At 55.3% G+C, this 22936-nt stretch overlaps 1 protein-coding gene across 1 annotated transcript in view; it reads right to left on the bottom strand.

The window, feature by feature from the left end:
• Positions 1-14451, bottom strand: part of ABCA13 (ATP binding cassette subfamily A member 13) — a gene marked incomplete at its 5' end in the record, with an annotated part of 89879 nt that extends 75428 nt beyond the window's left edge. Inside the window, 10 exon segments of the mRNA XM_045587161.1 lie at positions 2470-2666; positions 3777-3941; positions 4151-4284; positions 6686-6901; positions 7048-7052; positions 7121-7284; positions 9886-9911; positions 11270-11416; positions 13652-13768; positions 14370-14451. Coding sequence (XP_045443117.1) covers positions 2470-2666; positions 3777-3941; positions 4151-4284; positions 6686-6901; positions 7048-7052; positions 7121-7284; positions 9886-9911; positions 11270-11416; positions 13652-13768; positions 14370-14451 — 1253 coding nt within the window.
• Positions 14452-22936: the final 8485 nt, after the last annotated feature.

Genomic DNA, 22936 nt, shown 5'->3' with positions numbered 1-22936 from the left:
TGTGTTTTCCCAGTAGGAATTAAATGAATGTGAGCATCTGAACATGTTTAGAACTCCTCAATGCAGTTGCCCATATTTAGCTAAAAGCCTGCTTGTTGCACAGATATGTGACCACACTCCCTTCATCTACAGGGTCTGCACAGCCCCTTCTCAACCCATTGAGGTGTCTGTCCAGTCTGTCCACTGAGAAACCAAGGCATGGACTCAGAATATGTGTGGAGGGTCAACAGACACTTTAACACACAAGTGTCTATGAAATATTGATACTTTTCAGACTTTCTAAGATTTCAGAATTGTAGGTAAGAGATTTGGCTATTAAGGCCAAGCCTTTCTCAACTTCTGTAAATCTATTCTGCTGTGTGACTCGGGCACAGGAGACACAGAACAATCAAACACAGGAACTGTGTTGCTCTCTAACACCTGGGGTCCCGGAGCAGAGAAAACACAAGCTCAATCCAGCCTAGTGTTTGCAGGACAGAGTGGCTACTCTGGCCCATGGAACACAGAGAACATTCCCATTGGAATGAAAAAGCTCCACAGTTAGGGACCCACACCTTGATCTGCCGGCCCTCAGAGCAATGCCTGCACACACACGGGGCATGTCACCCATGCAGACAGTGCTACCCTGTTTCCCCGAAAATAAGACAGTGTCTTATATTAATTTTTTCTCCCAAAGTTGCGCTAGGTCTTATTTTCAGGAGATGTCTTGTCTTTCCATGTGCTAGGTCTTATTTTCGGAGGATGTCTTACTTTGGGGGAAACACAGATCTGTGTGGTCACGGGGTGGGGAGGAGGAAGAGGCAGCTGTGTGTGAGGAACACGTGGTACAGAGCCAGAGCCATGATAGGAATGTGGCCCCACGGTTTCTGTGTCCCTTCACAATGTGTCAGCACATCCACAGCCCCAACCCTAGTCATTCCTCCACGGCCTTCTGAGGTACATCGTCATTTCCATCCCGTGGGAAAGAAACATTTCAGAAAGGTTTTCTAACTGGCAGGCTCACCCTGTGATTACCGGGCAGGAACGGACGGCACGTGGCCCCGTGTTCTCATTCCAGCTCCGCTATCTTACACGCGTGTGCATCCTGTCCTTACCAACTCATTTACCCATCCACCATCTGGCCTCCCTCACAAAGGGACCGTGTGGCTGACCAAACACAAGCACAACCCTGAACGTGCCCAGGGAGCGTAGACGCCGCTTTTGCTGTCTCTCCAGAGCTACTGAGCATTTAAACTTTCAGGAGAGTAAGGCAAGGCACTGATTCTCCTCCTCCTCCTCCTCCTCCTCCTCCTCCTCCTCCTCCTCCTCCTCCTCCTCCTCCCCCCGGGATTGACGAGTCCAGGCCTGGAGGTGCTGCAGGTGCTCCTCAGTGTGGCTGTGCCCGAACCACCTGCAGAACTCATTCATCTACAGAACCTGGGCCCGCACACAGGGAGTCAGCGTTTCTGCGGCAGGTCCAGGCCTTCCTGCTGTCAGCAAACTTCACAGAAGGTCTGCTCCACTCCCAGTCTGTGAGCCCTGCCTAATGCAGAGCTGACCCACCGGGTCCCTCACACCCCACTTCGCAAGGTGACTTCAGGAGGGTGGAATGTCAGGTCTAGTGGTTTCTTGGTTCTGGTGGAACCTAACAAAAGAGGACTCGGAATCCTCTGATTCGACTTCCCCTCTGGCCGAGATGAAGGGCCACTGGCCATCGAGCCATGAAAGACAGACAGATGGAAACAGATAAGCTGGGGCAACTTGGACCACACAAGGAACATACTTGACCTAATTAATATGCATAAACCCCTGCACCTGACGACAGAAGTCACATTCTTTGGAAGAGCATATATATTTACCAAAATCGATCATGTGAGCATAAAGTCCATCTCATCAATTCCAAAGACTAAAACATTCAGAGTATGTCTTCCCACTAAAATGAAACTAGAAATCAATCTTTAAAAGTAATTTGAAAAGCCCCATATGTCCATAGAAATTAAGCGATCTGCTTCTAAATAACTATGAGTCAGAGAGGAAATCACAATAAATATGAGATTTTAAATGGGAAATATTAGAAAGTGATGGAGAGCCCTGCTCATCCAACTGTGTGGAATGTACCAGAGCTCTGGGAGGAGAGGGGCTGGCCTTAGAGCATCTGTCACAAAGAAAGAAAACCTGAACATCAAGAAGCTGGAAAATGATAAAAACTGCATTTAGTAGAAGGGAATAATAAAGCTAGGAGGAGAAATTCATTGAATAGGAAACAAATGTTATTGTTTGTCTCTAAACAGATGTCAAGGATGTAAAATCTAAAATCCAAAATGCTGGCCCTTCTCAAACACCCTACCTATCAGGTGGCCTCCTTGCACATGCTCACTAGAGATGGGAATTCAGAATCCAGCAGTTTTAGGAATTCGTTTCTAACAGTTTCACTCTTTCACCCTCAGTGTGCTCTGGGTTAAGAAGCCCTGAACTGGGAGTGTGCCTTACGCCTCTGGAGGTGCGTGGCTGCCGGGTTCCTCTGTTGTCTTGCTGCCTGTCAGCAGAAGCAGCCCCATCTGCAAAGCTTCCGCCACCTCTTGCAGGGTGCCTTCTCCCCCCGCCAGGCTCCTGGGTGCCTCCTGGCCGAGGCCCGCCCCTATGAGCACCTGCCGCAGAGGGCCGCCCGCCGGCCACCGATGGAGCACCTGCACAGTCAGAAACGGGGCCGTTACAACAGGAACAGAGATACAGCATCTGGTCAGGATGACACACAGCCCATTTTACAGGGTTGGGAGACTGCAAGGCTGGGTGACAACTGCAATGTGGCCGAATTTCTCAGGAATTAAAGACTACAAATTCCAACAATGAGTGGGCGTAACTGTTCATCAGGCCCCATTTCTTTCTTTTCTCCCCCGCTCCCATCTGCAGCAGAGAAAGCAGTAGGTACATTCTAAACCAGTGAAATGTGCCCCACACTATGCTGACATGTTGGAGACAGAATAAACACAGCCCTGTCTTTAAATTGGGTCATAATTACACCCAGTCACAAAGGCACTGGACATCACAGGCCTGGGGACGATAAAGCCAAAGGCAGTCAGTGCTGTGGCTCCACGCTGCATCAAAACAGATCGTTCGCGCAGTGATGGAAGGCAGGGGGCACGTGACAAGGGTCTGTGTGCGAGGTAACCCTGACTACCATCGGTGCCCAGATAATGCACTGAGCAAAGCGTCGACCTGCCCACGCTGATGCTGGGCAGGCAGCTCTGTCCCCTGATCATTGTACTGCCAGACAAACTTAGTGCCACCAAGTGGACAATCCCATCTGCAGCTTTAAAATGTTTGATCTTTATTCATGGCATGTGTGAGGAAGAAAAGTTAAAGACGTGTGTCCTTGGAGGAAAGCGTGTAGTGGAGGCTGTGATGACAAAAACAGACCATGGTTCTTGAAGCTGCATGAAGTCCAAGACAGACTTCCCGGGAGCATCTGTGCTGAGGGGCAGCGAGCCCAGGCCGTGGGCACAGGGAGGAGGGCACACATGGCCAGGACGTAGGGCCCCGTGTTTCCTGGAAGGACACGAGGTGCTGAGAGGTGGGGATGGGAATGCCAGGGTGAATAGCTAGGCCTGCTGCCCAGCTGCGCCTGCAGTCAGTGCTGCTCTGGGCACTTGACCCTTTGTGCAGGGGGAGCGCTCTGTGAAGTGTTCCCACCACAATAAAGTCAAACATCAACCAGGGGAAGATATGGGAGTAGCGGGAGGGAGGTGACGTGCTTGAACCTGTGCCGGCACACGGGGGCGCTTCGATGGGCACAGCACCTGTTTGTAGACCTGCAGCCAGCTGACCGCATGGACCAGGTAGGTTTTGGCTGCTGCCCAGCGGGTGTGACAGTCTCCAGGGTGACCCTCTCCGTCAGCTTCGTCCGCGAAGGCCTGGGACAAGGCTGAGCACACCATCCGCTCCAGTGAGCTGTCTGTGGGAATCTGGCAACGATATGAATACGTAGCAGTCACGCTTTCTTTTTCTAGGATGTTCCTCTTCTAAAAATATCACCACAATCTCACTGAAGGAAAGGCTGGCATCGGCTTGACGAAGAAGTAATGGGTTGATAAAGTGTCGCTTAAAATGTCCTTGCGCCGCCCAGCCTGCCCAAGAGATTCCCAAGTGCGAGGGAAGCAGGAAGCGTGAGTACCTCTTTCAGCTCGGCTGAGTGATTCAGGATTTGTTCCGCATGAAGGTCATCAAATCCAAATCGGGACTGCAGGTCCGCCCGAACCTCCTGCGGGGCCCGCAGCAGGCTGCGCAGGGACAGGCTGCGCCCCGACTCTGCGAGACAGCCGGGGTGACAGGTCAATTCCTCAGCCCTGCCAGGTGGCGTGTCTGCAGCAGCTCAGAGAACAGCACCTTCACTTTCAAAGGACTGAATGCCCTTGAGACCATCCAGCAGGAGAGCAAACGGAAGCTGGCCCTGGGCGCTGAAGCGCGGGGAGGGGCGCCCGCTCCCTGCGGAATGACTGCAGACCTCTAAGGGCGATCTGACAGCATAGCTCAAGAACATGGTGAAATCCAAACCATAGGACCCGATAATTTCCCTTCTAAGCATCTACCTCCAGAAGCCTGCCATGTCCGTGAAGTACAAGAATGTACAGCAGTCTCTGCGTTGGTTTTACTATTAAATGTGGAAACCAGCCAAGACTGGTTTGGCTCAATGGATAGAGCATCGGCCTGCGGACTCAAGGGTCCCAGGTTCGATTCCGGTCAAGGGCATGTACCTGGGTTGCGGGCACATCCCCAGTGGGGGGTGTGCAGGAGGCAGCTGATCGATGATTCTTTCTCATCGATGTTTCTAACATTCTATCCCTCTCCCTTCCTCTCTGTAAAAAATCAATAAAATATATTTTAAAAAATAAAAATAAATAAATAAATAAATGTGGAAACCAGCTGAGCATCTAGCATGGGGGGAAATAAATTACAGCATGTTCACAGCATAAAATGCTAAGGAGTCTTCACACTGTCCTGCCAGAAATTACTGACACTCACAGGAAAAAAGTTCCTCCTCTATCCGAGTTAATTAAGGTATAAAACTCATAAGCTGCCCCATTGCCACCCAGAATGACACACCCAAAATTTAAATCCAAAACACTCCCCAAGGTTTCACAAAATCTCCGTCAACTGCAAACAAAACAGCATGTAAATTCCAACATCACGGTCTCCTCTCCCCGGCACCATTGGGCTGGACGTCCCCCCTGTGGCCGGGGACACGTCCCTGCGCCCACGTGGCTATGGCCACGGGGCCTCCGCACGTGGCCTGTGAGGCTTTAATTAGTGTGAATGGTAAACTACTCCCGAATGTGGCACAGAAAGGAAGTCTGGACTCTGGCTGCTCCTGGAACCCCAGCTGCACCTTTTCCAGGACTGGCTTCTCCGATAAACTTTGCTCCCCTTAAAAATAAATAAATTTTTTTTTAAATTCTGTCAATTTTCATCTGAAAACCAGCGACAAGGTGGTTGCAGATCCTGACTCTTCAGCCACCTGCCCAGTGTCTGCTCTGGGCACCCAAAGCCCCCTCCACCCGCCCACATGGTCTCCAGCTGAGTGATTCCTGTGCCATTGATATCGGAGTTCCTGAGGGCACTGGGGTGGGCCAGGCCCCAGGCTCCCTGCTTCCCTGCTGCTCCTCAGTGGGAGAGGCTGGTCTGAGGTTTAAACAGCGCCACCCTGTGGCAGGAGGCGCTGGGCCAGGCATTTCCCTGTGACAACAGGACAGGCCGTTCCCGGGAGGACACAGGCCCACAGCCACGGGAGGTCCTGCCTCCAGCTGAGGTCCACTCAAACCCAGAGGTCTGACTCCAGCCTGTGCTGTAACCACTGACCTCTAGGCTCAGAGTACTTGGAACTGGTCCCAGAATTTGGGAAAGGGGGGAAATAGTCACAACAGCCCGTGAGTGGGTATAAAATGTCAGAGCAGTCTGAAACCGGAAAGACAATTTGGATTCTGGTAGTCAGGCTAAAAGACAGCTCAGTGCACACAGATGCACAATTCCCAAACAGAGCACGGCCGGCCTCACATGCTGGCCTCTGCTCGCCTTTGGAGACAATAAATGAAAACAATTTGTAGTTGCCTCCAGGAGCTGTTCTGTGATAGTTCTTAGCTCTCACTCACTGAAAGTTAATAGAACATCACTAATTTTAATTGCATTCGTAACTAATTATGTTTCCAATTGTAAGGTAAGAGGATCGTAATTTGGATGATGCAGAGCTAAGCTTCCTAATGATAATGCGTTTGTTAACTGAGGTCTGTGTCCCCCACTCCGCTGGGCTCTGTGCTGAGAACCTGTGGCTCCTGCTGCGAATAGCCCTCAGGAGGAGCAAGTAAACACTGGCCACCTGGCTTCCCTCGGGCAGGGCCAACAGACACCCTTCCTGTCTAGGGTCCTCCTTCCACTGAGCCACAGGCAACATGAGCTGGGGGCCGGGGTGCTGGAGGGTGCCCTGCGAGGCTGCGCCACGGGTGGGAAATCTGAAGGAGCACAGACATCTCTGCATGAGCGCCTCCGGTCAGAGGTGCCAATCCTCAGCCTGCTCCCGCTTCGGAACAGAAACAGCTGTTCCTTGTTGCCTTTATATTTTAAGTGATTTGAACGGCACTTGAGCTTCGTTGGTTGTCAATAAATTTAACGAGTGAACCACTTGAAATACCATAACCGCTTAGATACCCACCCGCACCAGCAGCTGCTGCTCCGTGAACCTGCGGGAACGCCAGCGCAGAAATGGTCGCCTTCAGCACCATTTTGGAAACCCTGGAGGTGGCAGGGTTGAGTGGCAGCCAATCTAGCTCTTCCAGAGCCGTTAAGGAACTGGAACCAAACAAAAGCAAAGCACCGTGAGCCGGTGGCTGGCACAAGTGCATGGACTTTACACGTCCAGGTTCGATTCCCAGCCCTGGTCAGGGTTCATCAGGAGGCAATAAATCAATGTGCCTCACATCAATGTTTCTCTCTCCCATCCTCCCTCAATCCCTTCATTCTATTCTAAAAATCAATGGGAAAAATGTCCTTGGGAGAGGATTTAAAAATACTCAGGGATACGTGTACTTCCCTTTAAAAGTGAGGAGGAGACACCCGCACACCTGTAATTCGTTTTGCTTTCTTTGTATCTTACTTCAAGACAGCCTGCAGGGGGCATGCCGCACCGCGGAGGCCATCGTCAGCGGGGACGTGGCCTGCGAACAGTCTGGGCAGTAAAAGCAGGAAGTCCCAGACTTGGGGCTGCTGCTGAAGGCTTTCCAGTGCCAAGATCACCTCCTCGGTCTTATTGAGATCCACCTGAGAGAAAGATACCACGCATTTTCCTCTTTATTTTTGTTCATGGTGAACAAAAGGAGCCACATGCTAACCTGACAAGCGCAGGGGAGGCCTGTGAGGCCGTCTTGCAAACTCGGAGACCTACAGTCACCACAAAAGATGGTTTGAAAATTAAATATTTAAACTACAAACAGGTTATAGTGGGTAGTCATGTCCTAGGCCGATATTTTCCCTGACAAAGATCTACTTAGATCTTCTATACTGAGCAATTTGCCTTTTTTCCTCTAAGACAGCTCTAGAGCACTAGTTAAGTATACAATTTTACCTATATGTTCCCAAAAATTCTAGTTTAGCACTTCTTAGTTGGGATTCAGGAATCTGTATTTTAGCAACTCCACCAGGTGATTCTCATCATGAGAGAAGTTTGGGAAACACTGCTCTAAGATAACGTATCTGTGAGATGTCTGGTTAAATTTTAACTTCCCTTTTCCCCGAGCCCCATCATATTACTTTTTACCCAATCCTAGGCGTTTCCCACCGCTTTGCTTTCTCCCGCCTCCTTAATCTATCACCAATGAATTTCATGTAACCCACCTATGTCCCTCCTTTGATTTCAGTGTATAAATAGAGAAATGTAACCCGCCATTCTTCGGGGCATTATCTCAATCCATTGAGGTTCTGTTTCCCGGCATATGCCCACAGTTTGGCTCAAATAAACTCACTAAAATTCTTTACAGGTTTCAATGGGTTTTTTGTTTTGTTTTGTTTTGTTTTTTCGTTAACATCATCAATTAAATGACAGGGCAAAGCGTAAGAAACTAGAGTCTCTGGTGGTGGAGACCAGGCTGATGCGCCCTGGTGCTTTGGGCAGGGAAGATGTAAAGTGATTGTGAAGCTGGCTTTTCAATGTGGTGCCGAGCGGACAGGAGAGGGAGAGGTCTGCTCTGGTAGCCATTTCTCTGACTGTGAGGTGGATCTTAGAAGTACATGTGTTCAGGTATGTGGGAGAACGGACCCCGCTGTCACCCGCTGTCACAGCAGCCAACCCAGTGGTCAAAACGGAGTTCTTCCTCACACAACACCCCACTCCCCTCCACACCAAAGGCGGGTTTGGTGGCGCGGCCACTGAGGTTCAGGGTGGAGGAAGGCAAATAAAAGAGCATGTCTAGCCCAGCCGAGTGCTCGGTGGTTAGACCAGAGGGTCAGGGTTCGAGTCTCGGTGGACGGCCATGGCTCCAGAAGTCTGCCTCTCCCCCTCCCCAGTGAAGATGAACCATTATGGCTGACAGGATGCCTTGCCAACAGAAATGGCGATGAGGGAAGCGGAGGCTCCTGCTGACGGCCCGGGCGCTCCCTGCGGGCGGCGGCGGGGCCGGGCGGCGGGCGCTCAGGGTCGGGCCGCGGCCCGGGGTGGTCACACCGCCCGCCGGCCTGCACCGCGGGCCGTTCCCTGCGGCTGTCCTCCGTGTGCGCGGAGGGCCTCCCTGTGCCCGCGGCCCGGACGCAGGCCCTCGGCGGCGGGACGGGGCGGCCGCGGCCCCGCCTTCCGCGTCCCCCCTCCCCGTCAGGGCGCCTGGGCCTCGGGCTGAGGCGCCAGCACGCAGCCGGCCCCGCCGCCATGGCCATGCCCGGGAAGGGGCTCCCTCCAGGGTCCCGCCCCGAGGGTGACACGCGGGGCCGGTGTCCGAGGCCTCACAGGCCCAGGGCGTGCCTCGCCCGGCGCCTGCGGGGACGGACACCGCCACGTGATCCACAGCGTCAGTCCTCCGGAAGCCGGCCACTTCCCGCCCTTTCCCGGCTCCTCAGGTTCCGTGTCGCCTCAGGTTCCGTGTCGCCTCAGGTTCCGTGTCTCCTCAGGTTCCGTGTCGCCTCAGGTTCCGTGTCTCCTGTTCCTCCCGGGAGGACGCCCCTCAGCCCGGGCGCAGGCGCAGTCCCCGCCCAGAGCTGCGCGGAGCCCTCAGGGCGGAACCAACGTGCGGAGACCCGGCCCCCCGGACCCGGTTCAAAGTGCCCAGTGCCTGGAGCTGCAGCCTGGACGGAAGGAACCAGGGCCTGCTTCCTGCCGGTTTCCTCTCCAGTGACTCCAAGCCAAGGTTACCCAGTCAGACCCTCATTAGAACTAGCGGATCCGACAGCCCTACCTCCGTCCTGTAAATGTGCTCGACCCTCCTCTGGGCCCTCTGGTTCCGCCTGCCCTCCTGGTTCTGGTCCATCCCGGTCGCAAAGACCCAAGTGGTGCCCAGGGAGAGTTAGAGGGATCTAGGAGCGGGATTCAGCGCTAGCTAACCTGTGTCACAGATCAGAGCTCTGTCCCCAGGCCTCACTGCACCTGCTGTCCTGGTCCTCACTGCACCTGCTGCCCCACCTCCAGGCCTCACTGCACCTGCAGCCCCACCCCCACGCCTCACTGCACCTGCTGCCCCACCCCCAGGCCTCACTACACCTACTGTCCTGGACCCAGACCAAGTTCCTCTTCCAGCCCATCTCCTCAGGGAGTGTGCCTGCCCCAAACCAGAGTCCCATGCTGTTGCTGAAGATAAAACCAGGAGACTGAAGCCATGCTTTCAGCCTAACCATTATGTCTCTGAAGACCATGTTCCAAACTTCTGGCACAATACTTACTGTTAATAAGCTGGAGCCGTAAGAACCTACAATAGAGGGGATTTCAGACATGTTAGTCCCACCAGCAGCAATCAGAATGCACTTGCTGAGTGGCCATTTTAGTTCTAAAATCAAGTGGCTCACCACAGAATGTGGGCCCCAATATGATTACATGCCTGAATGAAGGATGAACAGCCATTTTCAATTTCTAAAACACATGGATATGAAAGATCCTGGGGAAAATTGGTAAGCCAGATTTCACTAATTTGCATAAAAAGTACAATTTTATAATCTCTCATTCCACAGGCATTATAGCCTGTCAAGACAGGGCAGAGAACATGAAGGAAAAGAAAGCAAAGAAAAAGTTGAAGAGGAAAGGCGAGAAATTGTGATTTTTCAGACCCAGTGAGTGTCCACAAAAAACTGAAGAATCACTTGGTGTAGAAAGCCAGGATATGTGTTGTGTTGTGAGTAGAGATTTTCCTTTATCATGAGAAATGGCTCAAATAGTGCAAACTGAAAAATCAACCAGAGACCGCCTCTCAAAAACATTAGTTCTCTCTTTAATAGAATGTAGAAAAGCTCATTGGAAAAACACATTTTATTAAAGTAGAATGACCCTACTACCCATGTTTCCCCGAAAACAAGACATCCTCCGAAAATAAGACTAAGCGCAACTTTGGGAGAAAAAAATTGATATAAGACACTGTCTTATTTTCGGGGAAACAGGGTAAGAAGGAACATTAAGGACTCCATCTTGTGTGTCTGAAGCTATCCTGGTCGTTGGTAAGCATTTGGTCCACAGTGAAGTCTGCCCCCCCTTGCTCCCCCCTGGGAAAGGTGCTGTTCTCTCTTAGAAATAATATATAATACCACCCGCTTCATTTTTCTGCCAAACTTTTTATCTCACTTCCTGGTATTACTCTATAAAGGCGGGGGGGGGGGGGGGGAATCACTTAAAAGAAAAATGGGACCTAGCTGGCTCTGTGGGTAAAGTGTTGGCCTGTGGACTGAAGGTTAGATTCCAGTCAAAGGCATGTATCTTGGCTCAGGCTCAATCCTCGGCCCTGGCCTGGGTACATGCGGGAGACAACCAATTGATGTGTCTCTCCCACATTAATGTTCCTGTTTCAGAAGAAAGAGAGGACAGAGTGGAGTGGGAATGTGCAGAGACGAGCAAGATGAGCTGCAGCGCTCTGAAGGCTGTGCCCCCGAGCCATCCTGGGAAGGTGGGGGGACTGCCGCTCCCCCTCTACAAGCGTCTGGGGGTGCAGGGCCTCACCATGGAGGGGTGTCTACTCCAAGACGAGCAGGCCCGCCGGGCAGCAGGGCTGTCATGTGACCGGGACTTGGCGGCCCGCTCAAGCCCACCGCCAGGTGAGATCTGACGGTGAGATGGACTTGCCTCGTTCTGCCCAGAGCTGTTTTAAGTTTGTTGCCTCGTCCATCACTTCACGCAGGCCATCCGCCAGGTCCTGCATCTCTTGTAAGAAGACCAGGTCATGGATCTTGTTAGGGACAGCTGTGGCTCGGAACTCTTCTTCTCTGAAATCAATTTTTTTTTTTAAAGGATAAATTCTTAGCCTCTCTGAGTGAAGAAAGAGGATCCTGCTACCTGTAAAGAAGCTGGGCCCTGGCATAGGGAAATTATGAAACAGAGGCTGAGGGATAAAGTGAGAAACAAAATGGTCACCATAATCAAGCTAAAATAAATCACTAAAATCAAGTCGGCTGAGGTCTGAGGAAGCAATTCTGCTCCCTAGCCATCTGCACCCTCCCGCCCTGCCTCCCGCCACTCTCCTCCAAACCCCGGATGACCCTGGCCTGTGAGCCCGAACCCCTCCTGGGCCAGCAAAACCAGGAAGGGGAAGTGGATTTGCAGAACCCGCCCCTCCTGGTGGGAGGAACTCTGGGACTTATGCCCAAGGAACTTTCCTGGGGGTTAAAGGCCTGGAAATTCACAGGCTCCATCAGCCCAGATGGCGTTTCAGTCTCCCTGAATGGAACTGGCCTGAAGATCATCTGCAAACAGACAAAGTGGATGTTGATGGCCACAAAGATCAACTGACTTCATAGATGAACCTATGAGAAAGGTCCATCAGGGCAGGGTGTGAAGCCAGAGGTGAGCTTGACCGAGTATGGGCATCTTCCTGCTGCCTCTTTGCTCACGTCTTTCTCTGCTGCCCCCTCACTGCTCACACCGGGGCCTCGGGCACCGGGAGACGAGGCACTTCCCCCTGGCTGCCAGTCAAAGCCTGGGATGCCGCTGCGGTGAAGCCCAGGCCTCTCTGCAGGCCGGGAGCACTGTGCCGAGCTCCCGCCGTCCTCCCTCGACCAGCACGCTGACCTGAGGCCTGCAGTGCGGGGACTCGGAGGAAAAGGACAGTGACTCCCTGGCGTGGAGAAAGGTTACTATCAGCCAGAGGGACTCAGACTGGCTACCAGTAACTCCCCCTGCGCCAGGCTTGCTGTGTTAATTAAGTGTTTGGCCTTTGCCCGGCCGGTGTGGCTCAGTGGCTGAGTGTTGACCTATCAACGGTTTGATCCCCGGTGAGGGCACCTGCCCAGGTTGTGGGCTCCATCCCCTGTGTGGGGCGTGCAGGAGGCAGCTGATCAACGATTCTCTCTCATCATGGATGTTTCTCTCACTCCCTCCCTTCCTCTCTGACATCAATAAAACTATTTTCTAATTATTTTGCCTTTAACACTCATGACGCTGGAAGTGGGTACCTGAGAGACAAGTGAAACGGGTGCAGGGATTCAGAGAACTGAAGGTGACAGGGTGACAGGGCCAGTCTTGTCTGGGTGGGAAGCCCCGGTCCCCCTCAAACAGCATTTAGGCTTCCTGTGCGGAGTGAGGAGGGACCCCAGCAGACCTGAGAGAGATGCCGGAGAACCTCGGCCCCCAGAGGATTCTGCGTTGTGGTGACGAAGGGGCCCCACGCTGACCTGACAGCTCAGGGGAGGCCTGGGTGGCGGTCTTGCAGACTCAGACCTACAGTCACCACAAGGATGGTCTGGAATTAAACTTTCACTAAAAGCAGTGATGGTGGGCAGTTACATCCTAGGCCGGTATCTCCACTGACAAGGTCACCCTTACCTTAGCTGAGCCTGTCTGTCTTTTTGCATCTGGGATAACACACCCTTCACACATCTGGGTAACTTGTAGCTTCCCTTTCCGGACCCCTTGGGGCACAACCTGATGTGCCTGGGCTCCAGACAGATACCACAAATCCCTTCATTGTTATGTTAATTGTCCCTGCACCCACCTGAGTGCCTGTCCAGCATTTTACTTCTTATCCAGTCCCAGAGGTTTCTCCCACCTTCCTAACCTGTCACCAGTGGATTTCTTGGAACTCACTAAGTCCTCTCCTTAGAGTGCGATGTGTAAAACTGGATGAAAACCCGCCATTCCGGAGCACCATCCCAGTCCCTTGCGATACTACTTCCCAGCAGTTGTCAACAGTTTGGCTCTGATTAACTCACAGACATTCTTCACACGTTTGAATGTTTTTACATTAACACTCCCTCCTCCACACACACGAAGACCCTCAGCTGTCTTGGGGTTATGCTTGCAGGCTATTTCCAAATGATGTTCTTTGCATAGTGCTTTTATAGATGATACTGATCTTACAACTTAAAGTTGTCCAAAGTTACCTGGAAACGTCTCATTTTCTTCTTGTAACTAAGATGCTTCACCTTAAATGTCAGGTCAGCCAATGCCAGGAACCACGGAAGACCCGCCTCCCAGGCCCCGAAGGGCTGCGGTCTTACCGGGGACGGGGACGGCGCTGGGTGGGCCCCGGGCGGCTCGTGTTCCGGCACCGCGCCCCGGTGTTGCAGAGGAGGCCCCGCAGGAAAGGGAGGACACCCCGGCTGGGCAGGTCCCGGGGCTGCAGGTAACCTGCGGGGGCAAGGAGACGACAGGCCACTGGCAGCAGCAACGCAGCCGAGCCAGGATCAGAAGAGTAGCCGTCACGTCCTGCCATCGCCTATCACTGCTACTGTTCCCGCCACGGGGACTGCACACTTTGGGGAGGGGAGGGGGCAGGGGGGAGGAGAGGTTGGAGGAGGGGGGAGGGGAGGGGTCTTTAATTTGGGCAAAATTTTGAAATCTAACACCCCTTGTATTCTTAAATGTTAAGTGCAGCTGTTAAAGATCAGGACTAATGTGGCCCCAATAAGCCACCTCCCTTAGTCAAGTTCTGCTCACGCCCCCCCCCCATGCCCCTGCCCTTTACACACACACACACACACATACACATAGGGAATCTGGAAGCCACTCATCCACAGAACCTGGTGGGCAGCTGCCCACGAGCCCAGGTGGGTCAGCTTAGTTAGAAGAATAAATCTGCCAAGCGAGCAAACAGTGGCTATCATTCCCAAGAGGGAAAGAGGGAGATGCTGCAGCCACTGCGATGGGTGGGGGGAGGGGGCCTCCATGCATCCACTCAGAGCCTTCCCAGGAGCGGCAGGAAGGCGATCTGCAATCACGTGGCACTTACAGGTGTCTCTGTGCCGGGGCGGCTCTTGGAAACGAAGGGCTGTCAGGATGACGAACAGCACGCACGGCCAGAGGAACTCCGCGAGCCAAAGGACCTGCGCAAGTTGTTTTTAAAATAAAATACTTCCCGCTGGAATAAACTGCAAAGCGTGCCGGTATCTCCAGCTCTTAAAAAACGGCACGCTGGCCCGTCCCGGGGTCTCAGTGGATGAGCATCAACCGATGGACCAGGAGGGCAGGGTTCGATTCCCAGTCAGGCACAGGCCTGGGTTGTGGGCTCCATCCGCAGTGTGGGGCGTGCAGGAGGCAGCCGATCCGTGATCCTCTCTCATCATGGATGTTTCTCTCTCCCTCTCTGAGACCAATGCAAACATTCTTTGTAAATGGCACACGGAAGCCGCCACCGCCACCCCTTCCGTGGTCTCTGGGAAGAAGGACTGGAGAGCGGGCCCCAGAGGTCACCGGAGACCGGAAAGGTCGTGGAGGCCGAGGTCAAAGAGGCCGCCCTCCCTCGCACGCCCTGCAGCGCCCCAGCCCTCAGCACCCTCACCCCAGCAACAGTGCGAGCCGCTCTGCACACTGCACACCGAGGACACGCGCCCCAGCTAAAGCTCAGGCCTGAGACCAAGTCACTTTCCTTCCGCTAGGACAAAGCTTCATACGGACAAAGCTTCACACCCATTTGCTGTTGTTGTTTGTTAATCTTCACACAAGGATTTTTTCCATTGAGTTTTAGGGAGAGTGGAAGAGAGAAAAGACAGAAACACCGATGTGAGAGACACATCGATTGGCTGCCTCCTGCACACACCCCGACCAGGACCTGGGAAATAGCAAGAAACGTGTCCTTGACGGGAACCGAACCCAGGACCCTTTTGTCTGCAGGCCGATGCTCTGTCCACTGAGCAAACCGGCCGGGCAAGCCCATTCTAAATCCTCCAAGTTGCTCAGGGAGCTGGTGGTTTTGGTTGCAACTGAAAACCACAAAGAATAAAACATTTGGTGCAAAAAACAAAACTAAAAGAAGGAAGGAGGGAGGAGCTGGTGGGGAGGCCTCACAGGCTAGAATATCCAGGAAGCGGGAAGCCTGTAATTAGTCCGAGGCCCTGTCCTTGGAGACAAAGGGCTGTGCACTGGGCGTGAAGTCCCTTTGTGCCCTGGGGGCGGCACCGGGTCCCAGTCTCTCTGAAGAGGACCCTTTCCCAGAGTGTTAGGTTTAGGGGGCAGTGAAGGGACTGCCATTTGTAAAGTACGGCAAGGAACTTGGGTTCACACTAACAGGTGTCCGACCGGGGAGCCCGAACCTGCAGCTCAGCCCTCCCCCCCGCCCCAGGAGGGCCGGGTGCGGCGGATCCTGGTTCACGCCGTGCTGAGCACCGAAGGGGCGGGGCGCAGGGAGGACCACGATGAGGAGAGCCTCCCTTCACTGGACCCTCTGGGCTCAGCAGCATCTTCCTCCGGGGGAGGGGGAGGGGGTGGGGGTGGGGGTGGGGGTGGGGGTGGGGGTGGGGGGAGGGGGGGTGGCCCCTGAGGTCCATGCCGCTGGGGCGCACTCTCCCATTTACACGTCCCAAGCAGTGGGGCGAGCACGCGTCTCCCTGGGCTCACAGGACAGAGCCCAGCAGGCAGAGCCAGCACTCCGCCATGGCTGTTTGTGCCCCCAAACTCCACGCTGAAGCCTGACCCGACCTCACAGCACCACCTGACCTGGACACAGGGCTCACAGTGCTTCGTGAGGATGAGGTCCCGGAGCAGGTGGCCTCGTGCAGGCGGACTTCGCCCCGAAAGAGGAGGAACCGATGCCTGCCTGGCCCTTTAAAAGCACCCGAGCCCCCACCTGCCGCTGGAACAACCTGCTTTCACATGGAAGGAACTCTGTTGGCTCCGTCGTTAGGCACTGGCCCACGGACTGCAGGGTTGCATGTTCAATTCCCAGTCAAGGGCAGGCACCTTGGTTGTGGGCTCAATCCCCGTTTCCAGTCGGGGTGTGAACAGGAGGCAACTAATCGATGTGTCTCTCACATCGATGCTTCTCTCCCTGTCTCTCCCTCTCCCTCCACTCTCCCTATTAAAAAAAATGTAAAAAATATTCTTGGGTGAGGGTTTAAAAAGACTGCATTTTCCCTAAACAGTTGAGTAAAACTGAGTGTCAGAAAGAAAATGAGAAATTAGGACACAGACAGACCCAGAGGGAAGACCATGAGGACAGCCCGGAGGCTCAGGAGGAGCCCGCCCACCACCGGGATTTAACTCTGCTCCACGCGGGACTGAGCCGTGGGCATTGCTGAGGCGGCCTCGGTGTGTTACCGCCCGCTGACTAACAGGCTCTCCCCGGGGCTGCCCAGACGGCCTTGCCGGGCCCTGAAGCACCACGTGTTGGCTTACCAGGACTCCCGGTGAAAGGTTTTGGTGAACGAGCCTGTCACCCCTTTCAGCACCAGATTCCATGTCAGCGACTTCCTTTTTAACCGTTTTTAGTATAAAACCACTGACAAGTCATCATTCCTTTAACCTTTCCCCCACACATCCAACCCCAATCTGTCATTGCCTAGACTTCCTGTTTTTCCCTCAGATGAGGCTGCTCTGCTTCTTTTTAAAAATGCACAACAGCTGCCCACGTGGGTCCTCCCGCAGCGGGAGCTTCTCTCTGATGGAGCTTTACTTTCAAAAAAAAAAACACACACACACACAACTATAGCATCTCACCCGAAAACTCCTTCCAACTTTTCTCCAGCCTGCCTATCAGGTCAGGCTCCTGCTCCAGGTCCCCCACACCCTGGGACCTTTCTAGCAGTTCAAGCAGTTGATGACTTGTGACAATACAAAACCAGCAAAAATCTACCTCTAAGACCTAAACTGCCCGAAACTGATCATTGTCAACCCCCATTGCTCTTTCCTGGTCAGAGCTAGGTTGTAGTGCACTGCTTAGTTGAAACCCTGTCAGCTGAAGCAGCTCCACCTCTTATGTAATTTTCTGTTACGGGCGTTTCCTGCCCAAGGGCGATGGGTGTACCTGAGTCTCAGTAAAAGGGATGGCAGGGCCAGAGCAGCCTGTAGTCCTCCCACAGAGGTGGGCTCCCGCCTGGCGCCCAATATTCCCAAATTAATACTTTTCTCGTCTCTTTTCCTTCGTGTGCGGCCTTCTCCAGCCCGAGCCCTGACCCGGAACCCGGAACCCGGAACCAAGCGGAACGTGGAAGGGGTTCCCACACGGAACCATTTTTTTTAAAGTTACTTAACTTCCGGGGCTGGATGCCATCTTCTGCAATTTCAGAAAATACAGAAACTGTGAGCAACGTGGCAACTGCGCCCGAAGGAAACTCTTCCTTAACATCAAGGTCCGCTTTCAGCACCTGACTCCAGGGGTGGACAAAACCTCAAAGAATGTGAGGTTTGTTTTCTAAAAGGACACACACACACACTCGCACACGCTCGGAGGTGGGAGGTCCTGGGAGCTTAGGCTGAGGGTTTTGGAGAAAACAAGTGGCTTCCCAGTGGTGCTGGGAGGGAGGAGGCAGATGCAAAGCCGTTCCTGGGTTCTCTAACAGGACGGGGTGCGGCTTGAACTTGGCTTTGTGCTGAGTAGAGAGCCACATACCATACAGCCGAGATCTCCCTGGGGCGTCCTGGGAGCCAGGGAAGAAGCCCAGGGGAGAATCCAGAGTTAGAACCTTGGGGGGGAGGGAAGGAGGAGCTGGGGGAACGGGAAGCCTGGGGGAGGGGGAGTAAGCTAAGGGGGGAAGGAGAAGCCTGGGGGACTAGAAGCCTGGGGAGGGGAGGAGAAGCCCAGTGGAGGTACCATCCTTTGCAGCTGTGTCTAAGAGGTGGCAGCCCTGAAAGCAGGAACCCAGTGGTTCGCACGGAGAGGGACGAGGTGAGCAGTATGTCCTGGTCAGCCGTGGCCAGCAGTTTTAGTGTTTGTCAGCCCGCGGGACCCACAGCGGGAAGAGGACCACGCGTTTTTAGGACAAGACGTCCTGCATTGAACTCGGCTCCGGCCCCTGCACCAGCCCAAGTCCTCACCAAACCCAAAGGAGGCTCCATCTGACGGGGTGGGGCCAGGGCAGTCACCGGCCGGACGCAGCGCAGCCTGGAGGCACCTGTCAGGGAGGTCCCTGCGCCCGAGACAGTCCCTGCTCTGCTGTGACGGGCATGGGGCTGTGCCAGCCGCAGTGGGTCTTCCACATCAAACCCCCAGGACTGCAGAACTATTGTAGGAGGACTCTGAGCAGCAGACGTTACTTTATAGTTTCTTTTATGTTATTTCTTGTTATTAACTTGTTAAACTTAAAAATATACATTTTATTTTTTTCTCTTACATTTTTTCTTTTTGTTGTTGTCATGAAATTGTTCCAATGAGAAAGAACGTGTCAGACTGGAATACCAAGGGGATACCTAGGCGTTCCTGTGGACGGAGGGCCAGCCCCTTGCCCCCAGCCTGCCCCCAGCAAACCCTGCCAATGCGATGAAGTGCTCAGACACAGCCATGCGGACACTCTGGGGCCCCTCAGTGGGCACCGACCTGCCCCACACAGGTGTCCTCACCTGCCGCCGGACACCCAGCTCCAGGAAACCCATTCCCAGGGCGTAGTCACCACAGTGGGACCAGGGAGGGCCCCAGGCGGCCTGAGCAAGGCTGTGTGGACCACGCACGGTCCCTGATGGGCGGGCCCCCAGCCGACCACGGGCACCTGCTAAATGCGGGTTCACCCTGGCTGGTGCGGCTGGATGGTTAGTGTCAGCCCACGGAGGGTCTCGGGTTTGATTCCCAGTCAAGGGCAGGACCTCATTTGCAGGCTCCCGGTTGGGGCAGGTGCGGGAGGCAACCCATCGATGTGTCTCTGACTCTCCCCCTCCCTTCCATGTCTAAAACCCGAGGAGGGGAAATATTCCATGTCTGAGCGATCCCATCACCTGGATTCCGCCCCAAAGGAGCGGTAACCCCGGCCGCTGGCGCCCCTCCCGGGACGGGTCGCAGCCCAGAGCCCCGGGGAGAGGCGGAGCAGGAAGCGCTACTCATGGACTCACGTCCACCTTGTGCCTCCGGCCAGAGGACGCACAGCTTAGCGTTTGCAAGAAGCAAAGCCACAGGCGACGCTGGCATTTGCTCATATATATATAGTTTTAGAGTTTTTCCACGCCACCCTTTCCTGACAGGATGCCATGTTGCCTTGGCCCTGGGTTCGGCCACTGTGGCCCCGAGGGCAGCTCCCCACTGGCACTGACCCCGCTCCTGGTTCCCTGCAGGGAGGGCAGCCCCCGGCCCCAGGCCCCCAGGGGCCCGGCCCGGAGCGGCCCACTCACCCGGTGCCGGCGCCTGACCAGCCAGTTCTTCCAGACCAGGGCCCCCAGCGGGCGCCCCGACGGCCACATGCCACGTCTGGGCCGGAGCTCCATCCTCTGGGCGGGGAGCGCAGCCCGCTTATACCCGGCGGGCCCATCCCCAACCTGAGCCAGCGCCAGCCGAGGGGGCGATCCAGCGGGTTACTGCCCCGCCCCGCCCCGCCCCGCCCCCACCCCGCCCCCGGCATCGCGTGTCCTGCTGGGCGTCCGTGAGAAACCTCACCTGCCCGCCGGGCAGAGGCCGTGTGCGGGCGCAGCCCGGCCTCTCCTCTCTGGGAACGGGTTTCACTGGGCCCCGGAGGGACCACTCCTCCTAGGAGAGGAGGACGTCTGGCTCTGGAGAACACAGGGACGGCTCGACGTCAGAGGCGCTGGCCGCAGCCCCCGCACCCCGTCCTCACCATCCACGTCCCCAGGCTGGGCCCGTGCAGCCCCGCACCCCGTCCTCACCACGTCCCCAGGCTGGGCCCGTGCAGCCCCCGCACCCTGTCCTCACCGTGTCCCCCAGGCTGGGCCCGTGCAGCCCCCGCACCCCGTCCTCACCGTGTCCCCAGGCTGGGCCCGTGCCGCCCCGCACCCCGTCCTCCCCGTGTCCCCAGGCTGGGCCCGTGCCGCCCCGCACCCCGTCCTCCCCGTGTCCCCAGGCTGGGCCCGTGCAGCCCCGCACCCCGTCCTCACCGTGTCCCCCAGGCTGGGCCCGTGCAGCCCCGCACCCCATCCTCCCCGTGTCCCCAGGCTGGGCCGGGGCTGCCGGGGGCGGGGGGCGGGGGCGCAGGCGCGGCAGGCCCCGAGGAGCGCAGCCCCTGGGGGAAGGGGCAGTGAACCCCGTCGTTCCCGCCTCTGCATCAGCGAGGGCACCGCGTCCGAGCCGGCGCCCGGGCTCCTGGGCCCCGCTGGGGCAGCCGGAGTGTGCGGTCACCCACCTCCTCACGCGCTTCCCCGCCTGGGTCCCGCCTGGCGCTGCCCCGCGCAGGCCAGGGCCTCAGAGGGACGGCCTGTCCTGCAGGCCCGCTCCCGGCCGCCGGCTCCCCGGCCACTCCACCGCGGGCCACGGCCTGGCGGGGGCGGCACGCACACACGGCCACGCACGCACAGGCTCCGGTTTGGGTTCTGCTGGTGCCCGTGCCGTCTCCCTGGCCTCACCTCCTCCAGGCCCGTCCTGTCCTCTGAGTGTTGCTACCCGGTTCCCTTTGCGGGTAACACACGCGGTCCTTTGCGGGAACAGGAACAGCACTTCCCACCACGGGGACTGTCATTTTTCCTAAAATCCAGGATCAGGAAAAGCCCAGCCGTGGTGCTCCCATCTCAGGTCTGTACGTGACTGCCTCCATCAGCACCAGCGTCAGGACTGTGCGAGCAGAGGCGTCTGTTGACCTCCGCCTGTGGCAGGACTGGCCATGCCCACCCCAGGGACCGGTTCTCACGGCTGGCAAAGGGGCCCCGCTGCTCAGCTGGCCAGGGGCACCTGCAGGGAGGCTGACTGGGCGGCTGAGGCTGGCTGCCCCTTCCCCAGGCTCGGAGGACACGGAGCGGCAGACAGTGTGGCCTGAAAGGCCCTGAGGATGGAACTTCCTCGGACCCGCTCTGACGTGGAGGCCGCCCCCAGGAGAGCTGGTCCCGGGTGCTCTGTGCCGGGCCTGTGCACCAGGACATCCCCATGGGCTGACAGGGATCATAGGACCAGCCCCTTATCGTCCTTGCTGCCCTGCCACCCCATCCCTTCTCTCCTGCCACACCACTAGATCCTTCCATCGAGGTTGGAGTCCGAGGGGAGGTGGCCAGGCCGGCACACAGCGGAGAGAACCGGCTAAATCCAGGACAGCAAGACCTGCCCGACGGTGTTGCTCAGTGGCTGAAGGTGATCCCATCATGAGAGGTGGCCAGTTCACTTCCCAGTCAGGGCACATGCCCAGTAGGGGGTGTGCGGGAGGCAGCCCATAGATACTTCTTCCTCATCAATGTTTCTGTCTCCCTCCTCTCCCTGAAATCAATTTTTAAAAGAACAGGAAGGGCCGAGACCCTCCCTCCACTCAGCTATCCCTGCTTGGACGCACCGTTCAACCCAATGTGCTGGGTCAGAGCTGACTAGCTCCCTCATGAGCATGCCCCAAACTTGGATGTAGGAGATTAACATACACACACTCGGCTGGTCCCTCTGAAAGGTTATGCTAATGCAGTTTAAAAATTAAAATGTAAATTATTCAGCAATTTCAGGTAAAATGGTCTCTTTGTCTCTGTGTAAAAGCTTTATTAAAATTATGGGCAAAAGCAATTAGAAGTTTTAGAGTTGAAAGAACTTGCGTGACCCAAATGTTTCTTATTTAATTGTAATTTATAAATCCTAAAAAAAATAAATAACCTCTTGGGTGATTTAAATAACTCATTTCCTCTGGCACTGAAATTCCATCCAGCTAGTTTCAATCACTTCTCCTGAATCTGAATTAGCCTGTCTCCTCGCTCTAATAGAAAACCATAATTCCAACTTGCAGCGAAAGCCTATTTGTTCCAAAGACAACAAATGGACAGAAACACGAGGTTTTATCTTCTCATGCTATCTGGTGCCCTCGGCGCTATGAAAATAAAGGAACCGCAAAACCCATTGGGAACGCTGAGAGGAAGGCCACCCACACCAGAGCGGGCAGGCAGGAGGGCAGTGAGGACGGTTCCCTCTGTCCCTCTGCACAACGAGGCCCAAACCACACTCCCACCTTCCATTTGAGCCGCGTTGTTTTTCTCTGGGTGGAAAGCCCTGAACGCCTCGCCCCAGTTTCACCTACGCCTGGACACCTCGCCCCCAGGACCCCTCCCACCAATCCCCCAATTACAAGGTGGGAGACACCGTTGGGGGGGGGCGTTCTGGCACTGCCTTCGCCGAGGACAGACGGAAGACAAGGTGCCTGCGACACCCCTCAGCTCCCCAGACCCGGCCTGACTAGTTCCATCAGAACAAACCCAAAACCGTCCCCGGTAGATCCTCTCTGACCCGCCAGGCAGCGAGAGGTCAGTCCTTGTCACCTGACCCTCTTAGAGGGCCTCTCAGCACTGGGGAGGGAGGGAGGCGGGACCGGCCAGGACTCCGTGCGGGGAGGGACGGGCCCTCTAGAGGGAGGAACCCAGGTAACACGTGTTTGAGGTTGTTCTCAAGGTCACCTCGAGTCACCTTAGTAACCACACTGAGTTCTGAGTCCAGGTGTCAGGAGAGAGGTGTCACTGTCCCATCAGAATAAG

This window comes from Pipistrellus kuhlii, unplaced genomic scaffold, assembly GCF_014108245.1.
Source record: "Pipistrellus kuhlii isolate mPipKuh1 unplaced genomic scaffold, mPipKuh1.p scaffold_m20_p_26, whole genome shotgun sequence".
Taxonomy (NCBI): Eukaryota; Metazoa; Chordata; class Mammalia; order Chiroptera; family Vespertilionidae; genus Pipistrellus; species Pipistrellus kuhlii.
This window is presented reverse-complemented; position numbering and strand designations above follow the sequence as displayed.